We start from the raw sequence: 19,619 nt of genomic DNA on the forward strand, positions 1-19,619 counted from the left end.
TTAATCATTGAAAAAACCTTCTTAAGGATATGAAACACTCTCCATCACTTGAAGTCTTTCAGCTATAGTTCACCCAGATGTTATGGCTTGATGTGAAAATTACTTGGTGAGGTTAAGTGGTTTGTTTTATACAGGTGGTCAGACAAGATCAACAAAACAGTCCCTTTTGGTCTCAAAATAACATGTCTAAAAAGGCCACCATCTTAATGGGGCTAAGCCAGGGTGGGCAAAGTCCAGCCAACCAAGCCTTTCTATCCCGCCCACAAGGTCCCTAAAAAATTTAGAAAATAAATATTTATCTGCTCCTGGGTTCCTGTTAAAGATGACAGGAGCCAGGGCAGTAGGACCCAGGGGGAGTAAGCAGTAGGACTCAGCATCCCAGTCCCATCCCATCCCCACCATTTCCCTGCATTCTTGCCCGTGCACTGCTTCAGCACCACATGGCTCCTAGCTGCATCGTTAGACCATGGGAGCATGGGGCCAGGGATAGGAGGGGTGTGTGTGTGTGTGTGTGTGTGTATGTGTGTGTGTGTGTTCATTCATAGGGTGAGTCCCACACACACACATCCCACTATACACATGCACCCCCCCTCGTACTGCCATACATGCAGACCCCTCCACCATACACCTCACACACCCCTGCCACCCTCTCCCCATGCATCTCCCCACAAACCCCATACCTACCCACACTCCACATATCCATGTACACACCCACATGCTCCCTCACACCCCCCACAGACACACCCATACCCTCCCCCATACCTCATATACCCACACACCCCGACAACCCTATACCCACCCCTCACCCTCCCACAATATACAAGAGTAAGAGTTCATTTCACCTCTGTGTACACTACACAAACATGTAAACTAGGGCAAAATATTTTTTTAAATCAAATTAATGAATGTTTTAGATATTCGCTTTTTAGAATATAATTTGGTATTTTTCTGGTTCTGAGATGGCAAAACCCCTTGCTGAACGGAGTATTTCCAGGGGCAAGGGCAGGGACTTCTGGTGGCAAAGGTCAGGGCTTAGGGGATGGGACTTCAGGTCACAATATGGCGACCATGGGGGGGCACCTGTCAAGGGGCAGGGCTACCCATGTGGCCCTTGACAGCTTGCCAAAACTTGGCAAGTGGCCCTCAGCCCAAAATAATTGCCCACCCCTGCTAAGCTGATAGTGCCGTTTCAGGTATGTCTATAGGGTACAAGTCAGTGTCATGCTGAGATGCCGTGCATGCTAGCTTTTAAACTAGAAGCAGCATAGCCATGTTAATGTGGCATGCCTACCGTTAAATTCTGCTGCTTTGTGCCCTGTAGACATAGCCTTAGTGAGAGCAGGGTAGGATATAGGAGAATGTAAAGTACGTGGAACAAGACTATAAACTACCAGGCAGATATCCTGGTAAGTTCATGATGACAGAGAAATGCGGGAAAACTGAAGGAAGTGTTAGGGACTGTGAGGTGGAAAGGACAGAATGAAAGGGAGTGCTCATGAACGGAGGCAGCATAAAAGCTGACTAAGATGATACATGGGAAAAAGGAGTGCTGAAGGAAAATGACTTGCTGGGAAATGCAAGGGAGGAAAGAAAGTGATAAGAAAGGGGAGGAAATAGGCAAGTGGGAAGAGGATGGAGGAAGAATGAGTACTGCACAGCTACCATCCCGTCACTCTCCATTCTCTCTCTCTCCAAGACAGAAGGCTGGCAAGGCCTAGAATGGCTGCCCTCCATACCAAATGGGACAAGAAAGATGAAAGGCACATCTAGACTTCAATCCAAAGATGTCACTACTGCTCACGTGGATATATCCAAACTACCATATTTATTCAAATCTAAATTACCCTGAATTTAAGTTGACCCCTGAATAATTATTCTATATATGGAAAATTTATAAATTTGTTATAATTTTCCAGGTATAGAACCTAATTATTGCAGGGTTGTTTTATATCTCCCCCACCCTTACAACAAGGAAAGCAGTGGCTAAGGGGGGGTCATGTAGACACTCTTTGATCTCTGCCCCCCCCCAATTCTTCTCCCTGCAGCCTTCTTGCCCTTCTGCCACCTTCACCCCCTCCACCAGCTCCCCACAGCCTCTGCCTCCCCTCCACCCCCCAGCTCCCTGCAGTCTCTGACTCTCCCTGCCCCTCTTACTGACTGCTTGGGTTCTTCTTTCCCAGAGCATAGCACATGGAAGTGCAGCCCCTGCTGCCCATGCAGCAGCAGTGGCACTGCTGATTTGCCAGGACGGGGGATGGAATTTTCTTGTGCTCTGTGCTCAGGAGGGAATCCAGCCCAAGCCTAAGCTGAGCTGCCTGACAGTAAGGGGGTGGGGGGAAGGGGGCCAGGAGCTGCAGAGGGCAAGTGGAGTGGGGGGCAAGAGGTTGCTGCACGTCTCGATTCTGACAGCAGCTGCCTGCCTCCTCTCTTCACTTGTACATGAATCTAAGCTAATCTAATGTATTTTCCCCACTCCCCATCCTGATTCAATAGTAGCTTTAGGTCAAATACCAGTAGCCAGCTAGCTGCAGCAATATGGACCTCAGGGTTGGTTATCTCCCCAAATATTCATACAGATTTTTGGGTATATTCTGCAGCCCATACTGAGCCCCATGCTACCATGGCAAGACTGCTACCAGCACCTAAGCAAGCCAACTTAAAACTAATTTGAATATGTCTATATAAAAATCAGCAGTAATATCTTTAATTGAACTGTAGGCATAGTTTATGTGGACTTTACTCTGAAGAGGAGCCAAACATTGATTCTTTGTTTGTTTGTTTTTAAGTATTTTGATAAGCAAATTTAAAATCCATAAATGATCACATATACCTTAGAGAGTTGTGCCATTTCCCTAAAGGCTAAATGATCAGAAGGCTGACCCAAAAACGGTTTCTCTTTTTTTTCTTTTTTATCCCATGATTGCTGCAAGATCAACTTATGATTTTTGATCACTTGAGCTTGACAATGTTAAAGTGTGATTCTACTTTGAAAAACAGCTATGTAAAAGTAGCATCCTGTTACTCAGCAGATCAGCTCCTTGAGTGGGTTCTCAGACACTTCTGAAGATTAGTGGCAAATTAAATCCTGTCTGTGAGGTTTAGTAGCCCTATACAACCTATGCAGCTGTGAGAATGACCTGGGTTTTATTCTGGGCAACACACAGGCTCCAAAGTCAGTAGGATGTTGACCTCTTTCAGTCAGACTTAGCTCCCCAAGTGCCTGATTCATTTTTGAAAGTAGGCCATTCTGAAAATGTTGCTGTAAATTCCTACCAGTTAGTAGTCTGCAAGCTGAATGCAGGCAATGGATTTGAAAAAAAATTATCAATAAGGGCATAGTTTGAAGACAGCTGGGCTGTCAGATGTCACAAAGGGATGTACCCTTTTCATCTTGCAAAACCTCCCTTTCACAGATGATAGTGCACAATATGGAACTGCATAATATTAGTTTTTATTAAGTGTTGTTTTAGAATAGAAATTCAAAATGCTCAGTTCAGGAATAATATGCAAACATGTACAGTTTATTTAGATGAAGCTCTTTGGGGCTACAACCATCTTTTTCTTATCTCTATGTAGTCCCTAGAAAAATGGGCCTGGGTCCCTATGTATTACTATAATAAAAAGTAATCATAATTAAACTAACATCCATTCGTTGTATCTTTTTAATCTTGTTATATTGTAAAAATATGTTCCATTTTAATAGAGCTTTCATCTTGAAAAATTATTTTAAACAACTAGTCTTTAATTTACTGTTATTCTGAAAAATCTCTGCTGAAATTCTGCACAGTAAAGACACTCCAATCACTCCCGTTAATGTATGGCAGTTTGTAGGTCATCAAGTAAAGATCTCTACCATAAAAGGTTGTCTTCAAGGAACATACTAGAATACAGAGGAACAGCAGCATTTCCTTCCAATCAGAGATATCAGACATGGAAAAAGCTTATATTGCGTTTCTCACGTTCCTGTTAATGCAAGGCTACTCACCACTCTACATTGCTGAATGCTTTGTGCAGTCTAGCCTTCAATGGACTGTAGTGATGAGGTTTCCAAGTATTTTACAGTTTCATAAACCTCACAGTTAGGATGTATTTTCTGATAGCAGCCTAGATTTTTCATTTTATCTCATTAATTCTAGACATCCCTGTTGTGTATACACCCGTCAAACACCTGCAGACTGTTCAGATACTATCTCCAGTTTTTAACTGTCATTTAGGTTTTCTACACATATTTGATTCTTTAATTTGCCTTTATAAATTTCAGTCTTTCTAGCCTCGGTCATTTTTTGTTACAGCGGTAGCTAAAACATCTTTTTTATCATATGCTAAAGTGGTTTCAACTTTGTTACTACAGTCAATAATTACCAGATTTAGTACTTATTATTCATTAGTTGTACAAAACCAAGCCATGACAAATAACTAGATTCATTTATGCAACACTAAACTTCATCATCTCTTGTGCATTAATCTAAATACAAAATCTTATAATTATTAATCTTGGGCTAGGAACTATAATCAACTTACTGTGTACCAAATTTCTTGTGTTTGGTAATTGAAAAAGCAGCGATGGTGAGGCCATTCAGTATTATTGCTGGATACAGGATGTATTTCTCAAAACACTGAAGCCACACATAGAGTCTTTCAAACCACATTAAATGAGCAGCATCTGAAATAAAAACCCAGATAACAGACCACTCTGTCAAATTATTACTCTTTTATACATACTATATAAATAAAAGAGGAAAAACAAATGAGTTCTGGATTTCACATTGGTTAGTCTCATATGGTTGGCTTAACAATAATTTCCCTGCTACAACTGGTACATTAGTTACATGGTAGAACACCTAATGGAATGCTTAATTGTTTTGCCATATAGTAGCCATGATGCTCTGTGGTTATGGATACTATGCAAGTATTTTGCTTCTTATTATTGTATCCCCCCAGCCACAGGAACCAAATTCTTTCCCCCCTCCCCACCCCCAAATAAAAATAAAAAACCAAAACAAAATAAAACTTCCCCTAAAAACCCAGCTCCTGGATACTGAAGCATGCATTACAAGCAAGGAAACACAGTACTAAGTTTCTGTTGCTTAAGCTTCTGCCAGGCAAAAGTAAAAGTAAAGTCTGCATGTGATTCACAGGAGGAGGGAAACAACAAACAGGCTCAGCTCCCTAGCTGCCACTCTTCAGACACTACAAGGAAAGATCTTTTAAATTCATGCTGCCTTTCAAATATAAGGCATGTATCTTATTCCAGTGTATGCTGTATATGAGAAAATATGGGTAAATAAGGTAAGATGGTACATGCTAAAGGCAGATGCTTGTTAATGTCATATTTTTGGCTGTCAAAAACCTGTTATTTCTCATATTTTTGCCACTTTTCTGCTTTAAACTAATCTAATTATTAAACATTACTAAATAGATTGTACCCTTCAAGTGGCTGGGGTGTGGGTGGAGGGGCAGTATAGTTTATCAGACAGAGCACTAGCCTGGGTCTAAGAACAAATGGATTCTCTCTCCCAGTTTTGCTGGATAAGCTTGGACCAGTTACTCCACCAATCTGTGAATGAGTTTCCCCAGCTGTAAAATGGGAATCATTATACAGACCTCCCTGGTAAAGTGGATCAGGCTTTGAAACCTAGCCATGAAAAGCATTAATATGGAAGCGAGACAGTATAACTGTTATCCCAAAGGAACCCTTAAAAATAAGCTTTTATAAAAAGGAGATAGAGCAGAAGCCAGACACAAACATATCTGATAAAAGCAGAACATCAGCCAAAGATTAAAAACCAAATTTTCCAGCATTGGAGTACCTGATACAAGAACAATCTTGTTTGGATATCAAGCACATTTCCATTTTTGCCATAGCATCATAATTACAATTGTGACAAATTGGCTATAATTAGTGTGAAAGTCAGTGTCAGCTAGCTTGGTGTGCCACCAGAGAGGTCTCACACCTTGTGAAAAATGTCTTTGTTGACTCTGTTTGGTCAGCAATTTTTCAGTCATGTGTTGTGATCTTTTAGGCCATGGTATCAATTTGAAAAAGTGAGCTTATGGGATTTCTGAACTTAGTGCGACCAAATTTTCAGCATCAGTGCAGAGGGTTGGGAACCTACAGCCCCTAGGCTGGAACTAGCCTGCAGAGCCATTTGAGCTAGCCCACAGACATGGGGCTTCAGTGACACTTGGTCAGGGGAGAAGAAGCCTTCGGCAGTAGTCGCTTTCCTCTGCCACCATGGGAAAAGAGCTAGCACAGGTGCTTTTCCTGTGCTGCTGCCAGAAAAGCAGCAGCAGGGACTGGGTCCTACAGCTTGACATTCCCTGACTTGGGTCAGTCTGGCCTAGAGCTTTAAAAGGTTGCTGACTGCTGCTCTAGTGGATTTCTAACAAAAATGTACATTTGGGATACAAGATCAACATGATAGTGCAATGGCAGCAGAAGATATGCTTTGTGTAGATCCAGCAGTGTTCTACCATTTATTAGAATCACCAGTTACTAGCAGCCAAGTGCTCTGCCCTCGTGAGATTCTCATATGCACAAAGTACTGCGTATATACACTGGAACTAAAAAATGAGCAATGTTTTAATTACACTACACTACATATAAGTCACGTCTCATTATTACTGCACTGGTGAAGGAAGGGCAAGGGAATGTGTGATTTAAGCACGCTTCAGATTTAACTACACATGACCTTGCTCCCCAGGGGGGTAAAATTCTCTCCAGTTTCTTTTGTTCAAAGACTACTTCAATCAGCAAGAGTGAGCTCATCTCACAGGCAGAATTCCACAGTCATGTACCAGTACATTCACTAGTTAGGAAATACATGCTGTATGTAAGTGTTTCCCAAACCCTGTGCTACCTCTGCCCCTTCCACCCTGGCGTCAATTTGCCCAATGCCTGAGGAGGTGGGGAGGAGGCGGCAGCAGGGTGGCATGAGAATGGCTGACATGGGGGGTGCTGCCAATTGCCACTGCAATTTGTGCACATCCCTTGTAGGAGACGGTCATGCTTCTCCCCAGCAGGGCATAACCTACTGCTTGAGAAATATAAGTTTATGCCATTTAAAGTTTCAGGGAAAACATAGGTAACCAGAGGGAAGTTTTCTAAATAACATCCATATTCTGGAGACAGTGGATTAATACTGAGCACAAGCAGTCAGGCTCATTGGAAAAACAGCCGCTCCAAACACAGATTTCAGTACTGACTCAAAAGTAACAATGCTACCTTCTGAATCACTGATATGCCTTCCTGCAAAAGGAGTTGGAAGGGTGGTCGAGAAAAGGGAAAGATGGTGAGAAGGGAGAACATACTGCAGGAAGATTGAGCAGATACATATTCTACATGGAGAAGATCAAAAAAGAAACCCTCCAAATTATCCTTATTTAATGTACCTAGGATCTCTCATGGTTAAGATAACAGACTGGCAAAAAAAAGCTGTACATAGATTTCTGGGACTGCACATACCCTCTACTTGTTATAGCTTAAAATATTTCCTTTTGCTTTTGCACCTAAGGCTCAAATCCCAAGCTAGTCCTCATAAGTTCATACAAACAAGGTGATTTACATTTTGAAACCAAACTTTTCCACCCCACAGGTAGAATAAAGCCATTGACACGAATGATTGTAGTGATGCTGTAGGAAACATGCTTCTGCGTTCAGGGTTTCCAGCCACTTTATTTTACATGGGGCCACCTTATCCCCACAATAAACAAAACAAACAAGCATGCAAATAACAAACAAAACTCAAATCTGATGTCTTTCTTCAGACCTTGAGGAGAACCACACAGGCTTTGTACTTCTTCCTTAGCATCACAGTCTGTTCATCTCTCTTTCACACTGCTCCTGAGGCTTTTAACCCTCTTTATGGCTCCACCCTCATTTTCTAGTTATCAGTTGCAGCTGACTCCCAGCCTCCCAAATGTTGGACTTTTAACTGCCAGTCACCTATTGCTGGGTTTCAGCCCGTGAAGACTGAGCACCTCCTTCTACTTCCCTTCTAACATTGCACATGAACTCAAAGAGAGGCTTTTCTGAGCACAGAGTGCTCCTAGATTCTGCAACACAGGCTCATCCACCTGCCCCAACCCAAAACTGAACTCTTTTGAGCAGCTACACGTTGAATGGACTGAAGAGAAAGTGGGGAGGATCAGTGTATCAAGACAGGTTAGAGAGGAGATGGTTGCAAGACTCAAGGAAGGAGGTGGTAAGGCCAGAAAAGAGTTTTAGCAATGTGGAAACAAAGAAGAGGTCAGACTTTACAAAGGGCATGGAGAAATAGATGGAATGATTTGGAAACAATATAGTAAGGGACAAGGAGGAAGGAAAGTTCTGAATGGTCTATCCCTCCATTTGCCCTCAGTTATAGACCAGAACAATGGAGCTACACAAAATGCAGGGAAAAGAGCAGGGCTTAAGAAAGAAGATACTGTTGCTAAACAAGACCATTTAAACTTTTGGCAGCTAGGACATACAGGCTAAGAACAGACATTCAAAAAGTCTGAGCCTGACTTGATTCAATCTTTGCAGGTTAGTCTAATCTGCCTAGGCTGAATCAGTTTGTAACCACACAGACATCCCCTCTGGACTGAAAGAATGCAGGCACATGCCTGCAGTGGCTCAGGCTAGAACCCGGGGGGCGCAAGAGCAGCCCTCCCTTCCCTTCTGTAGTGCTGAGCCATGGGGTGCATGGCCAGGCCCTAGCAGGATGCTCTAATTAGGGAGGGGTTCCTCCCCTCCCCCCTCGCTGCTCAGCCAGGTATCCAGCAGGGGTTTACACAGCATTTATTGGGTGATAAATGAAAAACAAAAGGGTCTCTCATTAGTTCAAGCTTTTCTTAAACAACTTGTTCCAATGAAGGAATGGAGGGAAATTACAAGCTACCTGTTGATTAGCTCCAAAAAGCCCTAAGCCACAATCCTGTCTGCTTTTGTCCTGTCTGCCACAGCACAGACTGTAGCCAGCATGTGGTATGCTAACTGATGCTGACAAGTGTCTATTTAAGGCAGAGGGGAGGGGGGAATCCCTGCTTTACCAGGGAGTGGTGAGAGGGACGGGGGAAGCAGGAGGAAGCCAGGCAGACCCTGCTGTACCTGCAGTCTCTGCCAGAGCTACAGTCAGGAAGCAGAGGGGAGGGGCCAGCCCTGCTGTGCTGGTACAATGAGCAGAGACCTGCCCAGCAAAGCATCTGGGATTCTGGGGAACTGTAATTTAACTTAGACTAGGAAGGGGTCTGGGACAGATGTCGCATAAACCAGTTTGACCCAAATCAGTTAGGTCTGATGCTACATACAGCCAAGTTTATCTCAAACTGGCTTCAGCCATTTTCAAACTGGTGTATGTACACTGAACATCTGTTCTGTTACAGGTTTAAACCAGTTTCTGAGCACTTAAATCAATTTATGTGTAATGTATGTCCCTAGCCACAAGGTAAACATGTTTAGATGGGTGAATGAATAGATGGAGACAAACTGGGAATAGATGGTATACATGAGAGGGTACAGAGAAAAAATGACTGATGGCTCACATCTGCAGATAAGATCACCCAAAGAGGCAAGAAGAAATGCCTAGAAAGAGACAGAGAGGAAGGAATGACAAGGAAAATATGACCAACAAGATCAAAAGCAGGAAAAAGGTAGAGGGTACAGAAAAGGCCTCAAGATCTAGCCTGAAAAGACGAGACATGCTAGCAAGGGCAAGGTCAATGGAGTAGAGGAGGTAGATTGAAGAGGCCCCAGGATGGAATGAAAGGAGAGGAGCTCAAAGTAGCAGCTGCAGATTATATGTTCAGGAAGCAAGAGGGAAAGGCAAAAGACAGGAGTCAGTGGTAATCAGAGACACAAGAAATATTATGGGTGGACAGCTTGGGGATGGAGAATACCAAATCATTCTTGTATTGTAAGAAAAGAGAGCTACAGAACTGTGACAAGCCAATTAAAGGGTGACAATGAAAGAAAGTAGGGAAAAGAAAGTTATGAGATTGGAGACCAGATGAGAGACAACATTAATCTTACTAGAAAGAGAAGAGAGAGCATGAAAAAAAAAAGAGTAGGGGGGAGTTAGAATCTTGTCAATCTTCTCTCTCAAAATGTCAGTAAGAGGAAAAAAGCTGGAATTTTCAGAGGGAAAATGCTTACATAACAACCTCTTTCATCTAAAGATCTCAATGCTTCATAAATGTACTTGCTTTCTGGTGCAATACTAATTATTATTAATATTAGTAGCAGCATATACATAGACCTTTTTCTCTAGTGATCTTAAGGCATTTTATAAAACTATCATTATTCCCAGGTTGCCAGTAGAAACTGAGTCGCAGAGAAATTAAATGATTTGCCAAAAGCCATGCAGTTAATCAGTGGCAGAGTTGGGAATAAAACATACCAAAGCTTCCTGACTTCTACTTTTATCCACTGATACTGCTGTTTCAGGGCATGATTAAGGAATAGGTAATGCAGGCCTCTGACATATGTGTTTGTTCTTGGGTTGTATGAGTAGAGCAGACTCTTGAAATACTTGAAAACATGTCCTAAATGTAATCAATGCAGAAGCAAAGAGAGCTGGTTAGAGAATGATAATTCTGTCTCATAAATTTTTGGGCTAAGTACAGACATTCAGGGGTGTTAGTGGGAGGTTAAATTGGTTCAAAATGGCTGTCCAATATCAGGTAAGTCAGGATGGGGGTGGGGGCTAGCAGGGAGATTGAGGGTCCAGCAGGCTGGATGGGATTGGGGCTCTTTCCTGGGGGATGGGGGAGGCATGACTGTGAGGCGTGGGGAGGCAGGTGCGACCCATGGATGGGGTGGAGAGCACAGGCAGGACCCACAGGTGGGGTGTGGGGGTAGGCATGACCCATGAGGGGGGCAAGCAGGACCTGTGAGTGAGGTGGGAAAGGTGTGACCCATGGGTGAGGAGGGGACAGGTGGAACCCACAAGGTTTTGCTGGGGTTCAGGAGTGTCTGACAGGATCAGGAGGGTTTGCAAGTTGCATGGGATGGCTTGGGGGATCAGGGGCTACTTTTAGCACCTCGCCCCCCTCTCCAGCACACGTACAGCCTCATCTGTCCCATCCCCCCCCACACTGGGACATACTTGCTTGGCTCCAGCAGCAGTGAACGCTGATAAAAGCAGCTGCACCTGGAGCAGCTTGTGGGATGGAAGTTGAAAGTGCTGACTGGATTGGGGAAGCAAGCATCCAGGGAAGGATGAGAGGGGAGGCAGGGGCAAAAAATAGACAAGTGTGGGGGAATGGGGGAGTGAAAAGAGCACCCCCAGGGTGGGTCCAGTGGCTGGGTTTTCCCAGCCCCGGGGCTGTACAGGGGAAGTGGACAGAAGTTCCATGCACCGATTTGACCTAAATTGAATAAGTTTAATACTACATAGATCCAGGTTTATCTTAAACCGGGTTCTCCAATTTTTAGACCAGTTTGTATGCATGGAACTTCTGTACAGTTACAGGTTTAGACTGATTGCTGGTCACTAAGACCAGGTCTGTAAGTGTAATTGGCACTGGGATGAGCTACGTTTAAATCAGGTGGCCATTTTGAACCCAATTTAACCTCCCCCAATGTTTGTACTTGGCCTTAAGGTTTCAAACTTGGTTTTTGTTCCATATTGGAACAAAGGCAGAACATTTGGAATGTGTCAACAAAAATGGAATAGTGTTAAAATATCTGTTTTCAGATTGGAACCTGAGCTTTCCAATTCAGAACAGTGTGTGTGTGTGTGTGTGTAGGCCAAGGCCTTAACCACAAAGCTGTACAGTTCAAGGATCTCTTCCTCTCTTTTTCAAATCTTTCCAGTAAAGTTTTTGGGGTAATCAATGTGTCTCTGAATATTTGGCTTCAGATAAACACCATATTTTGGGAAGATGATTTTTTGGCAAACGTGTGCTGACCTGTTCTAGACACAACTGATGACCCAGCAGATAGCCAGAGTTAAAAGCATGAACTGTCGTGTTCTCTCTCTGCAGAGTTGATACGACTCTCTGCTATGTAGACCTCTGCCAACAACAACTGAAGGTGACTCTGTGGGTGTGACAGGAGAAGGAAAATATAATGGTCCTAGTCCATTAAACCAAATAGATACCAACTAATCTCTTGCATAAATATTTGGTTTCCCACAGGCTACTCCAAAAGGAAAGTGGTGTCCCCTCCCCCTCATAATGGGTGCAGCAATGACACAGATAAGCTGCCAGGACACACAGGTGAAGCCATGAGTTGTGGCACGCTAGGATTACCTAGCTCTGACCTTAGACTGCTTCTTGTATCTCTGCATAGGCTGTATAGATCTGTACAACAGAAGTTGCTGGCTGCACTTAGTGAAATAATGCTAGGTGATAGTACCTTGTAAGGGTGTAGTGGGAGGCATGATGATAATAGTTATTTTACAGAGGTATAGGGAGTCCAAATGGTTTGTCCAAAGTCAGTGACAGAGCCCAGAACTGATTTATGGAAGCTAAATCCCTAGTCACTTCTAATTACAAACAATCATTCTCTCTCTGGGGTGCTCTTTCAATTTTCAAGAGCAGAAAGACATCTCAAGACCCAGCAGCAAAAACTATCAATGGGTAATGAGTTGTGTCATGTGCATCTTTCATAGTCTTAAAAAGCACCATGTTGATATTTTAGAATGCTAGGACACTGTTCTTCTTCAGATGGGTGATAGAGCCTCGAGTTTTAGTCTTAAACTTTTCCTGAAAGTCTTCTAAATAAAATGGAGCTGGTCCTTCAGACATTCCTCCATAGCAAGGATTATACAAATTTTCTGTCAAACCTAGACTAGGAAGACTTTGCATCAACCCAAGAGATCAAAGAGAGATCAGCTGCCGTAATATACGACTCTGGGCACATTGCTGTAATGTTTAAACTCAATACAGACTATATAAACATATTAGAAAATAATCTGAAAATACCCTAGTTCTACCTGACTGACCCAGAGAACTGTTCATTAGAGTGATGCCGCTGAGCCCAAAGAACAAGCAAATCAGTCTGGATTAGCCTGGCTCAACCTTTTAAAAAGCTGAGTCATTGTCTTTAAGAAAAGGATGTTTTTTCAGTGAATGAAGACAGATTTAATCAGGACAAATGCAGATATCTTTGAGCAGTCTGTTTTGATTAAATTCTTGCAGCATAACAAAAAAACCAGAGTATTCACAGAGTTGCTGATTATTAAGCAGATGAACCCTGCATGAACAATAAATTTCAGCTGGAATACAATCATTAATTAGATTTGCATTTCTAGCACACTTTCTTTGGCATACTGCAATAAAAGTTAAAAGGCAACCTTCAGTCAAGTCTCTGGGGTGCTTCTGCATACCCAAGTTTGAGATTGAAAGTAATAGTTTTGAAGATTGAGTTTGCAGAGAGGTTTAAATCCTTAATGCATGCTTTTGCAGACAGAAATCTGAATCCTTTTGTTGTCTAGTTAAAGAGACTGAGGTCCCCCAGTAGTCTGTGTTCTCACAATGTTGTCTTCAAACACCTCAAGAATATATATTGAGGATGATTAAGGCATAAGATCCATCAAAATATGACAAGCACATTTCTGGCTGGGAGCAAAGACAAGACTGAAAAAAGCCATAATTCTGAAAGCTAGATTGCTTGCTGAAAAGAACTGCAGAAGAACTGGAAAGTAGTCCCTGAGATGCTAAAATATTTACAGCTATTCCTACATATCAAGGCATCACCTGCTGAAGCCTGCAGATACTAGCAAGACCAAACTATCAATAAAGTTGCACTGTTCCATTAAACTTTAACATTCCTCTTGAGATGCTATGCAGGAGATCAAAAATTACAGATTTCAATATCTATGCCCTTCAAATTGTATAGTATATGTAAGTCTGAGAGTAAAAACAGTTCTGCCTCAAATTGTTAAATAAGGAAATCTCCTAGCAATTAGGCTAGCTTTTAAATACATCCGTCTTCCATACAGACTACACCATAGCACACATAGTATAAAAGAGGTTGTGATGTACAAGGGTTATTTCAGTATTGTGAGAGGTGTAGAAAAATAGAAGTAGTTGCATTTTAGACTGATAGTTGCTGTGGTGTTGGCAGCACAGCCAGTGACACTACCCTGTGCCTGGCTGCCACAGGATGTTCAGGAGTCACGTTACGCCTCTAGTTAAAAACTGTAGCTCAGTCATCTCAGGCTACAGCTACTACAGGTGCACCAATTAACAGGTAAAAATGAATAGAAAGTATGGATGGCTGCTGAACTGAATGTTACTAGTGAAAAGATGGCAAAGCTGAACATTACTTCTCAGTATTGTATTATGTCTTACAAGAGGTCTGGGCAGACAAGCATTAAGATTTAAATTAATAAAAACAGGGTACCAGATAAAAGATCACTGGTGTTAGATTCTGCATTCACACTTTTAATTCTACTGTGAGAAATCATATTTTTTTTAAATCTTTTTCTTGCATCATTCCATCATTGCGTTATCAAGTGAGCCCCCATTGTCACAGAAGCCTTGGAAAGGCATAATTTTAGCTTTATTACTTCTGCTAGCAAAGTATTACACTCTGCAGAAATCCAGTGAAAATGGATTCTATCATTTACAAGTATATACATTTTTCAGGCATATATAGATGAATTTATCTAGCTATATCTATGCATTATCTATCTATATGTGCCTCAAAAATGTATATATATATAAAAAATTTGATCACAGGTAACTTTAACTTCTCTGAAAGGATTTGGGTATTTAACAAATTTGTGTTACTAAAAGAAAGCACTTTCCTCTCTAAAACATGAAGTGGCAAATAATCCCAGTATAAGTGTTAGCCTGTTTGTCAGTGACCCACACCTAGGTCACAGGACTCAGAAATGGCAAATCAGTGGCTGCTGGCAGACGTTAAGGCAATTGCATGATTGCGGGTTGAGAAATTTTAAGCCCTATCCCCAAAACTGAGAGACACATGCCATGCCAGATGTGCATGCTAGGTCACACAGTTTTGGGGATAGGGCATAAAATTCCTCAAACCCCAGTCAGGTGACTGCCAACTGCCAGCGTGCATAGATTCATAGATGTTAGGGTCGGAAGGGACCTCAATAGATCATCGAGTCCGACCCCCTGCATAAGCAGGAAAGAGTGCTCGGTCTAGATGACCCCAGCTAGAAACTCATCTAACCTCCTCTTGAAAACCCCCAGGGTAGGGGAGAGCACCACCTCCCTTGGGAGCCGGTTCCAGACCTTGGCCACTCGAACTGTGAAGAAGTTCTTCCTAATGTCCAATCTAAATCTGCTCTCTGCTAGCTTGTGGCCATTGTTTCTTGTAACCCCCGGGGGTGCCTTGGTGAATAGATACTCACCAATTCCCTTCTGTGCCCCCGTAATGAACTTATAGGCAGCCACAAGGTCGCCTCTCAACCTTCTCTTGCGGAGGCTGAAAAGGTCCAGTTTCTCTAGTCTCTCCTCGTAGGGCTTGGTCTGCAGGCCCTTAACCATACGAGTGGCCCTTCTCTGGACTCTCTCCAGGTTATCTGCATCCTTCTTGAAGTGCGGCGTCCAGAACTGCACGCAGTACTCCAACTGCAGTCTGACCAGCGCCTGATAGAGGGGAAGTATCACCTCCTTGGACCTATTCATCATGCATCTGCTGATGCACGATAAAGTGCCATTGGCTTTTTTGATGGCTTCGTCACACTGCCGACTCATGTTCATCTTGGAGTCCACTAGGACTCCAAGATCCCTTTCCACTTCCGTGCCACCCAGCAGGTCATTCCCTAGGCTGTAGGTGTGCTGGACATTTTTACTCCCTAGGTGCAGCACCTTGCATTTCTCCTTGTTGAACTGCATCCTGTTGTTTTCTGCCCACTTGTCCAACCTATCCAGGTCTGCCTGCAGCTGTTCCCTGCCCTCTGGCATGTCCACATCTCCCCATAGCTTTGTGTCATCTGCAAACTTGGACAGAGTACATTTCACTCCCTCGTCCAAGTCACTGATGAAGACATTAAAGAGTATCGGTCCAAGGACCGAGCCCTGCGGGACCCCACTGCCCACACCCTTCCAGGTCGAGACCAACCCATCCACCATGACTCTCTGGGTGCGACCCTCTAGCCAATTCGCCACCCACCGGACTGTGTAGTCATCCACGTCACAGCTTCTTAACTTGTTCACCAGTATGGGGTGGGATACCGTATCGAAGGCCTTCCTGAAGTCTAAGTATACGACATCCACCCCTCCTCCTGTGTCCAGGCGTTTCGTAACCTGGTCATAGAAAGAGACTAGGTTGGTCAGGCATGATCTGCCCGCCACAAACCCATGCTGGTTTCCCCTCAGCATAATTTGTCCTGCCGGGCTCTCACAAATGTGAGCCTTGATAATTTTTTCAAAGACTTTACCAAGGATGGAGGTGAGACTAACTGGCCTATAGTTGCCCGGGTCCTCCTTCCTCCCCTTTTTGAAAATGGGGACCACGTTAGCCCTTTTCCAGTCCTCCGGGACTTGGCCTGTGCCCCATGAGCGTTCAAATATTCCCGCCAGTGGCTCTGCAATGACGTCGGCCAGTGCCTTTAGCACCCTCGGATGGAGCTCATCCGGGCCTGCCGACTTAAAGGCATCCAGTTCTTCCAAGTGACTCTGCACCATCTCAGGATCTACACATGGAAGTCTGGCGCCTTGCTGCTGCCTCTCTACAACCCCAGTGAGAGACTTGTCGTGTCCCTCACTTAGGAACACTGAGGCAAAGAACTCATTGAGGAGTTCAGCCTTGTCCCCCCTGTCCATCACCAATTGTTTCTGCCCATTTAGCAGGGGTCCTATTCCTCCCTGGGCCTTCCTTTTACTCCCTATATATCTAAAAAACAATTTCTTGTTGTAATGCGGGGAGTTCCATGCTGGGAGTCTGCAGGGCTCCCTCTATGTGAGCAGAATGCCCTGCAGCCCACTTGCAAACTATAAAGCAAGGCAGTTTGATGCTATGTGGAAGCTCCCCACTTCCCACATGCTGCTTCCATGGGCAATTCCACATGGGGAGCATCTTCCTGAAGTCAGGCTCACAATGCCCCCCCCATGCCACACCTTTAAAAAGTGGGTATGCAGATGGGCGTTCCTGCCCATAAAAACAGCAGCTCCCTACTCCCCAGCTGCTGCTTCCATGTGGTGGAGGTGGGGGGAAGCTTTAAAGTGCTCTGGGTGCTGGGAGCCAGAGAATGGGGAGCCTTTCCTCAGTGTCTGGGTCCAAGTGCCTGGAGAGGTTTGAAAAAGGGAGCTGCAGCCCAGCTGCAGGTATGCACTTTGAAGCTCACTGGGTGCTGAGATCCAATGTGCACAACATGGGCAGATAGAGAGCTAGGAGCTCTCCGCTCCCCAGCTGCCTGTACCGCACACCATAAAGCACCTGTTCCAGCTGCCAGTGGGAGGGTTCAAGAGCTGTGCTAATTAAAAGTTCCCAGTCATCATGTGTATCAACATCCGCACACTGAAAAATGGCAGTGGGACGCTTTGACCTAATAAGCTTTAGCTTTTAGTGCCCTACCACCACTGAACGAGCTTCAGTTTAAAGCACCACACCACCATTTTTCAGTGTGGGGATGCTGAGACTCTTCCAGCAGTCTGCTGGAGCGCATTAATTACCACGCTCGAGCAGACTATTAAGCAAGTCTGCTCCCACATGCTGTAACTGCAGCGTGTGGGAGCAGACTTGATTAATCGAGTCAGCTGGGGCATGGTAATTACCTTACTGGGGTTATTTGACCCCAGCAGTCTTTTCTACCCAGAGCAAGGGGGCTGGACCTGATGATCTCTTGAGGTCCCTTCCAGTCCTAAACTTCTCTGAATAATGTGAAACATCTTTTTGGCTCATTTCCTATATTATAATGCCATAAGTTGGCTTTATCTTTTGGCAGGGTTACTATTTATGGTGCAATTAGCACCTTAGCTGTACCACAAATGTAACATGTGTCAGGGGCCAGCATAGTGAAAGGCAAATATATTTAAACTTTCATCCTCCTTCATATTCTAAAAATCCTTTATCTTCCAGAGGAAACAGCAGCCCTTTCCCACACACTGAAAGTTATTCCAGTCATAAAACAACTTATATTTAACAGAAGAGAGTTAAAAGGATGCTTAATAAATAGCAGTAAGTATCCACTTGAAAATGTACTATAATGCCTTTTGTCAAAAAGTAAATTCAGATTTGAATCCAAGCCTCAAGAGGTCAGAGCATTCATGAAGTTTTATGTCCAATTTCAGAGGGGAAAGAGCATCTCAGATCTATACCACAGTAAGGGTTAAAGGCTAGATGGACTAGAAGCTCAGTTCCCAGTAGCCTGAAAAACAAGCCCTGATGTTCTAATCACTGAATCCAGTATTTAGGGGCTCAGGTCAGTGACATATGAAAGGTAACACTTAAGAAAGATGGGGCTACCTGCTCACTTAGCAGTAGCAATGAAAGAGAGCCTGTTTATGACACCAGTAAATTATACAGGCCCCAAGATAGTCTGGGTAAGAAAAAGAGGTAGGAATCTTCATTTTCAACTATTTAATAAAGGGAAGGAAATAAACAACAAAAGTAACCAAGGGAAAGAGGGGAATTTGGGACTGGGTATGTGGTAGAGGAGCTTGGAATTTTTGGAAGCATTTTAAATATGAATCAAAATGTGGCTCTCTAATTCCTATCTTGCTCCCACTGAAGTCAAGTGAAATTTACCAATTCACTTCAGTGAGAATGGCAAGGCTCTTTGGGTAGATGTGATATCTTTTATTAGACCAACTGAGTAGTTGGAAAAATGTTCTTTGCAAACTTTTGAGCACAAGTACCCTTCTTCAGGCATAGGGAGTCTCTGTTGATCTGAGATTTCCAAGGAATGAAAGAAGCAAAAAGTGTGAAAGGAGGTCAGCAAGAATGTAAATAACTGAAAATCAGGAAAACAACGAGTAGAGAAGGGAGGTGAGGGGGGGAAACGAGGGGAAAATAATGCTGAAGGCAAGCAAGGGAGACTGCTGTAGCTGAGTTCTCCAAGGTAGAAAAGAGGCAGTTTGTGAAAAAGTAAATAGCTGGAAATTAGGAAGACAAAGAATAGAGAAGGAGGGGAGGGGAGCAGGGGAGAAAAGTGTAAATGGTAAGGTCAGGCAGGTACCTGGTAAATCAGATATTAGGCAGGGTACAATGTGTCATAAATCCAATTTCTATATTGAGTCCATGATTTTTTGTATTTAGTAGATTTTGTGAAGTGAAAGGTGTTTTGTAGTTCCAATCCTCAATTCTAATCCTCAATTCTAACCCTCAAAGGGAACTTACAAAAAACCTTTCATAGACAATCCTACGAACTTCACTCCTTATGCCTGAAGAAAGGCGCTTGTGCCTGAGAGCTTATAAAGAACATTTTTCCAACTACTCAGTCAGTCTAATAAAAAGCTATCACATGAACCCAAAGAACCTTGCCTACCTATGTCCTTAGACCAACACAGCTACAACCAAAAACTCTGGTTTCAATGAGAATAGAATGAGGGAATCATTTTTTTCCCCTTGCCTTCCTTCTTTCTGCTGATAGGTCCTCAGGGGCACCAGAGAATTGTGGAATACTAACATCATAAAGAACAAAGTTTTGTTAGCAGTTTTGTTAGCCTATAGTTAATATAGAAAAGAATGTTTACATAGACTATTAAACGCTTTG

The 19,619-nt window shown here is 43.4% G+C and overlaps 1 protein-coding gene across 1 annotated transcript in view; it reads right to left on the reverse strand.

Moving 5' to 3' along the window:
- Window positions 1–19,619, reverse strand: part of PCNX2 (pecanex 2) — a 245,957-nt gene that overhangs the window by 113,691 nt on the left and 112,647 nt on the right. The window contains exon 20 of the mRNA XM_059715472.1: window positions 4,522–4,663. Coding sequence (XP_059571455.1) covers window positions 4,522–4,663 — 142 coding nt within the window. The remainder of the gene's footprint in view (window positions 1–4,521; window positions 4,664–19,619) is intronic.

This window comes from Alligator mississippiensis, chromosome 1, assembly GCF_030867095.1.
Source record: "Alligator mississippiensis isolate rAllMis1 chromosome 1, rAllMis1, whole genome shotgun sequence".
Classification (NCBI taxonomy): domain Eukaryota; kingdom Metazoa; phylum Chordata; order Crocodylia; family Alligatoridae; genus Alligator; species Alligator mississippiensis.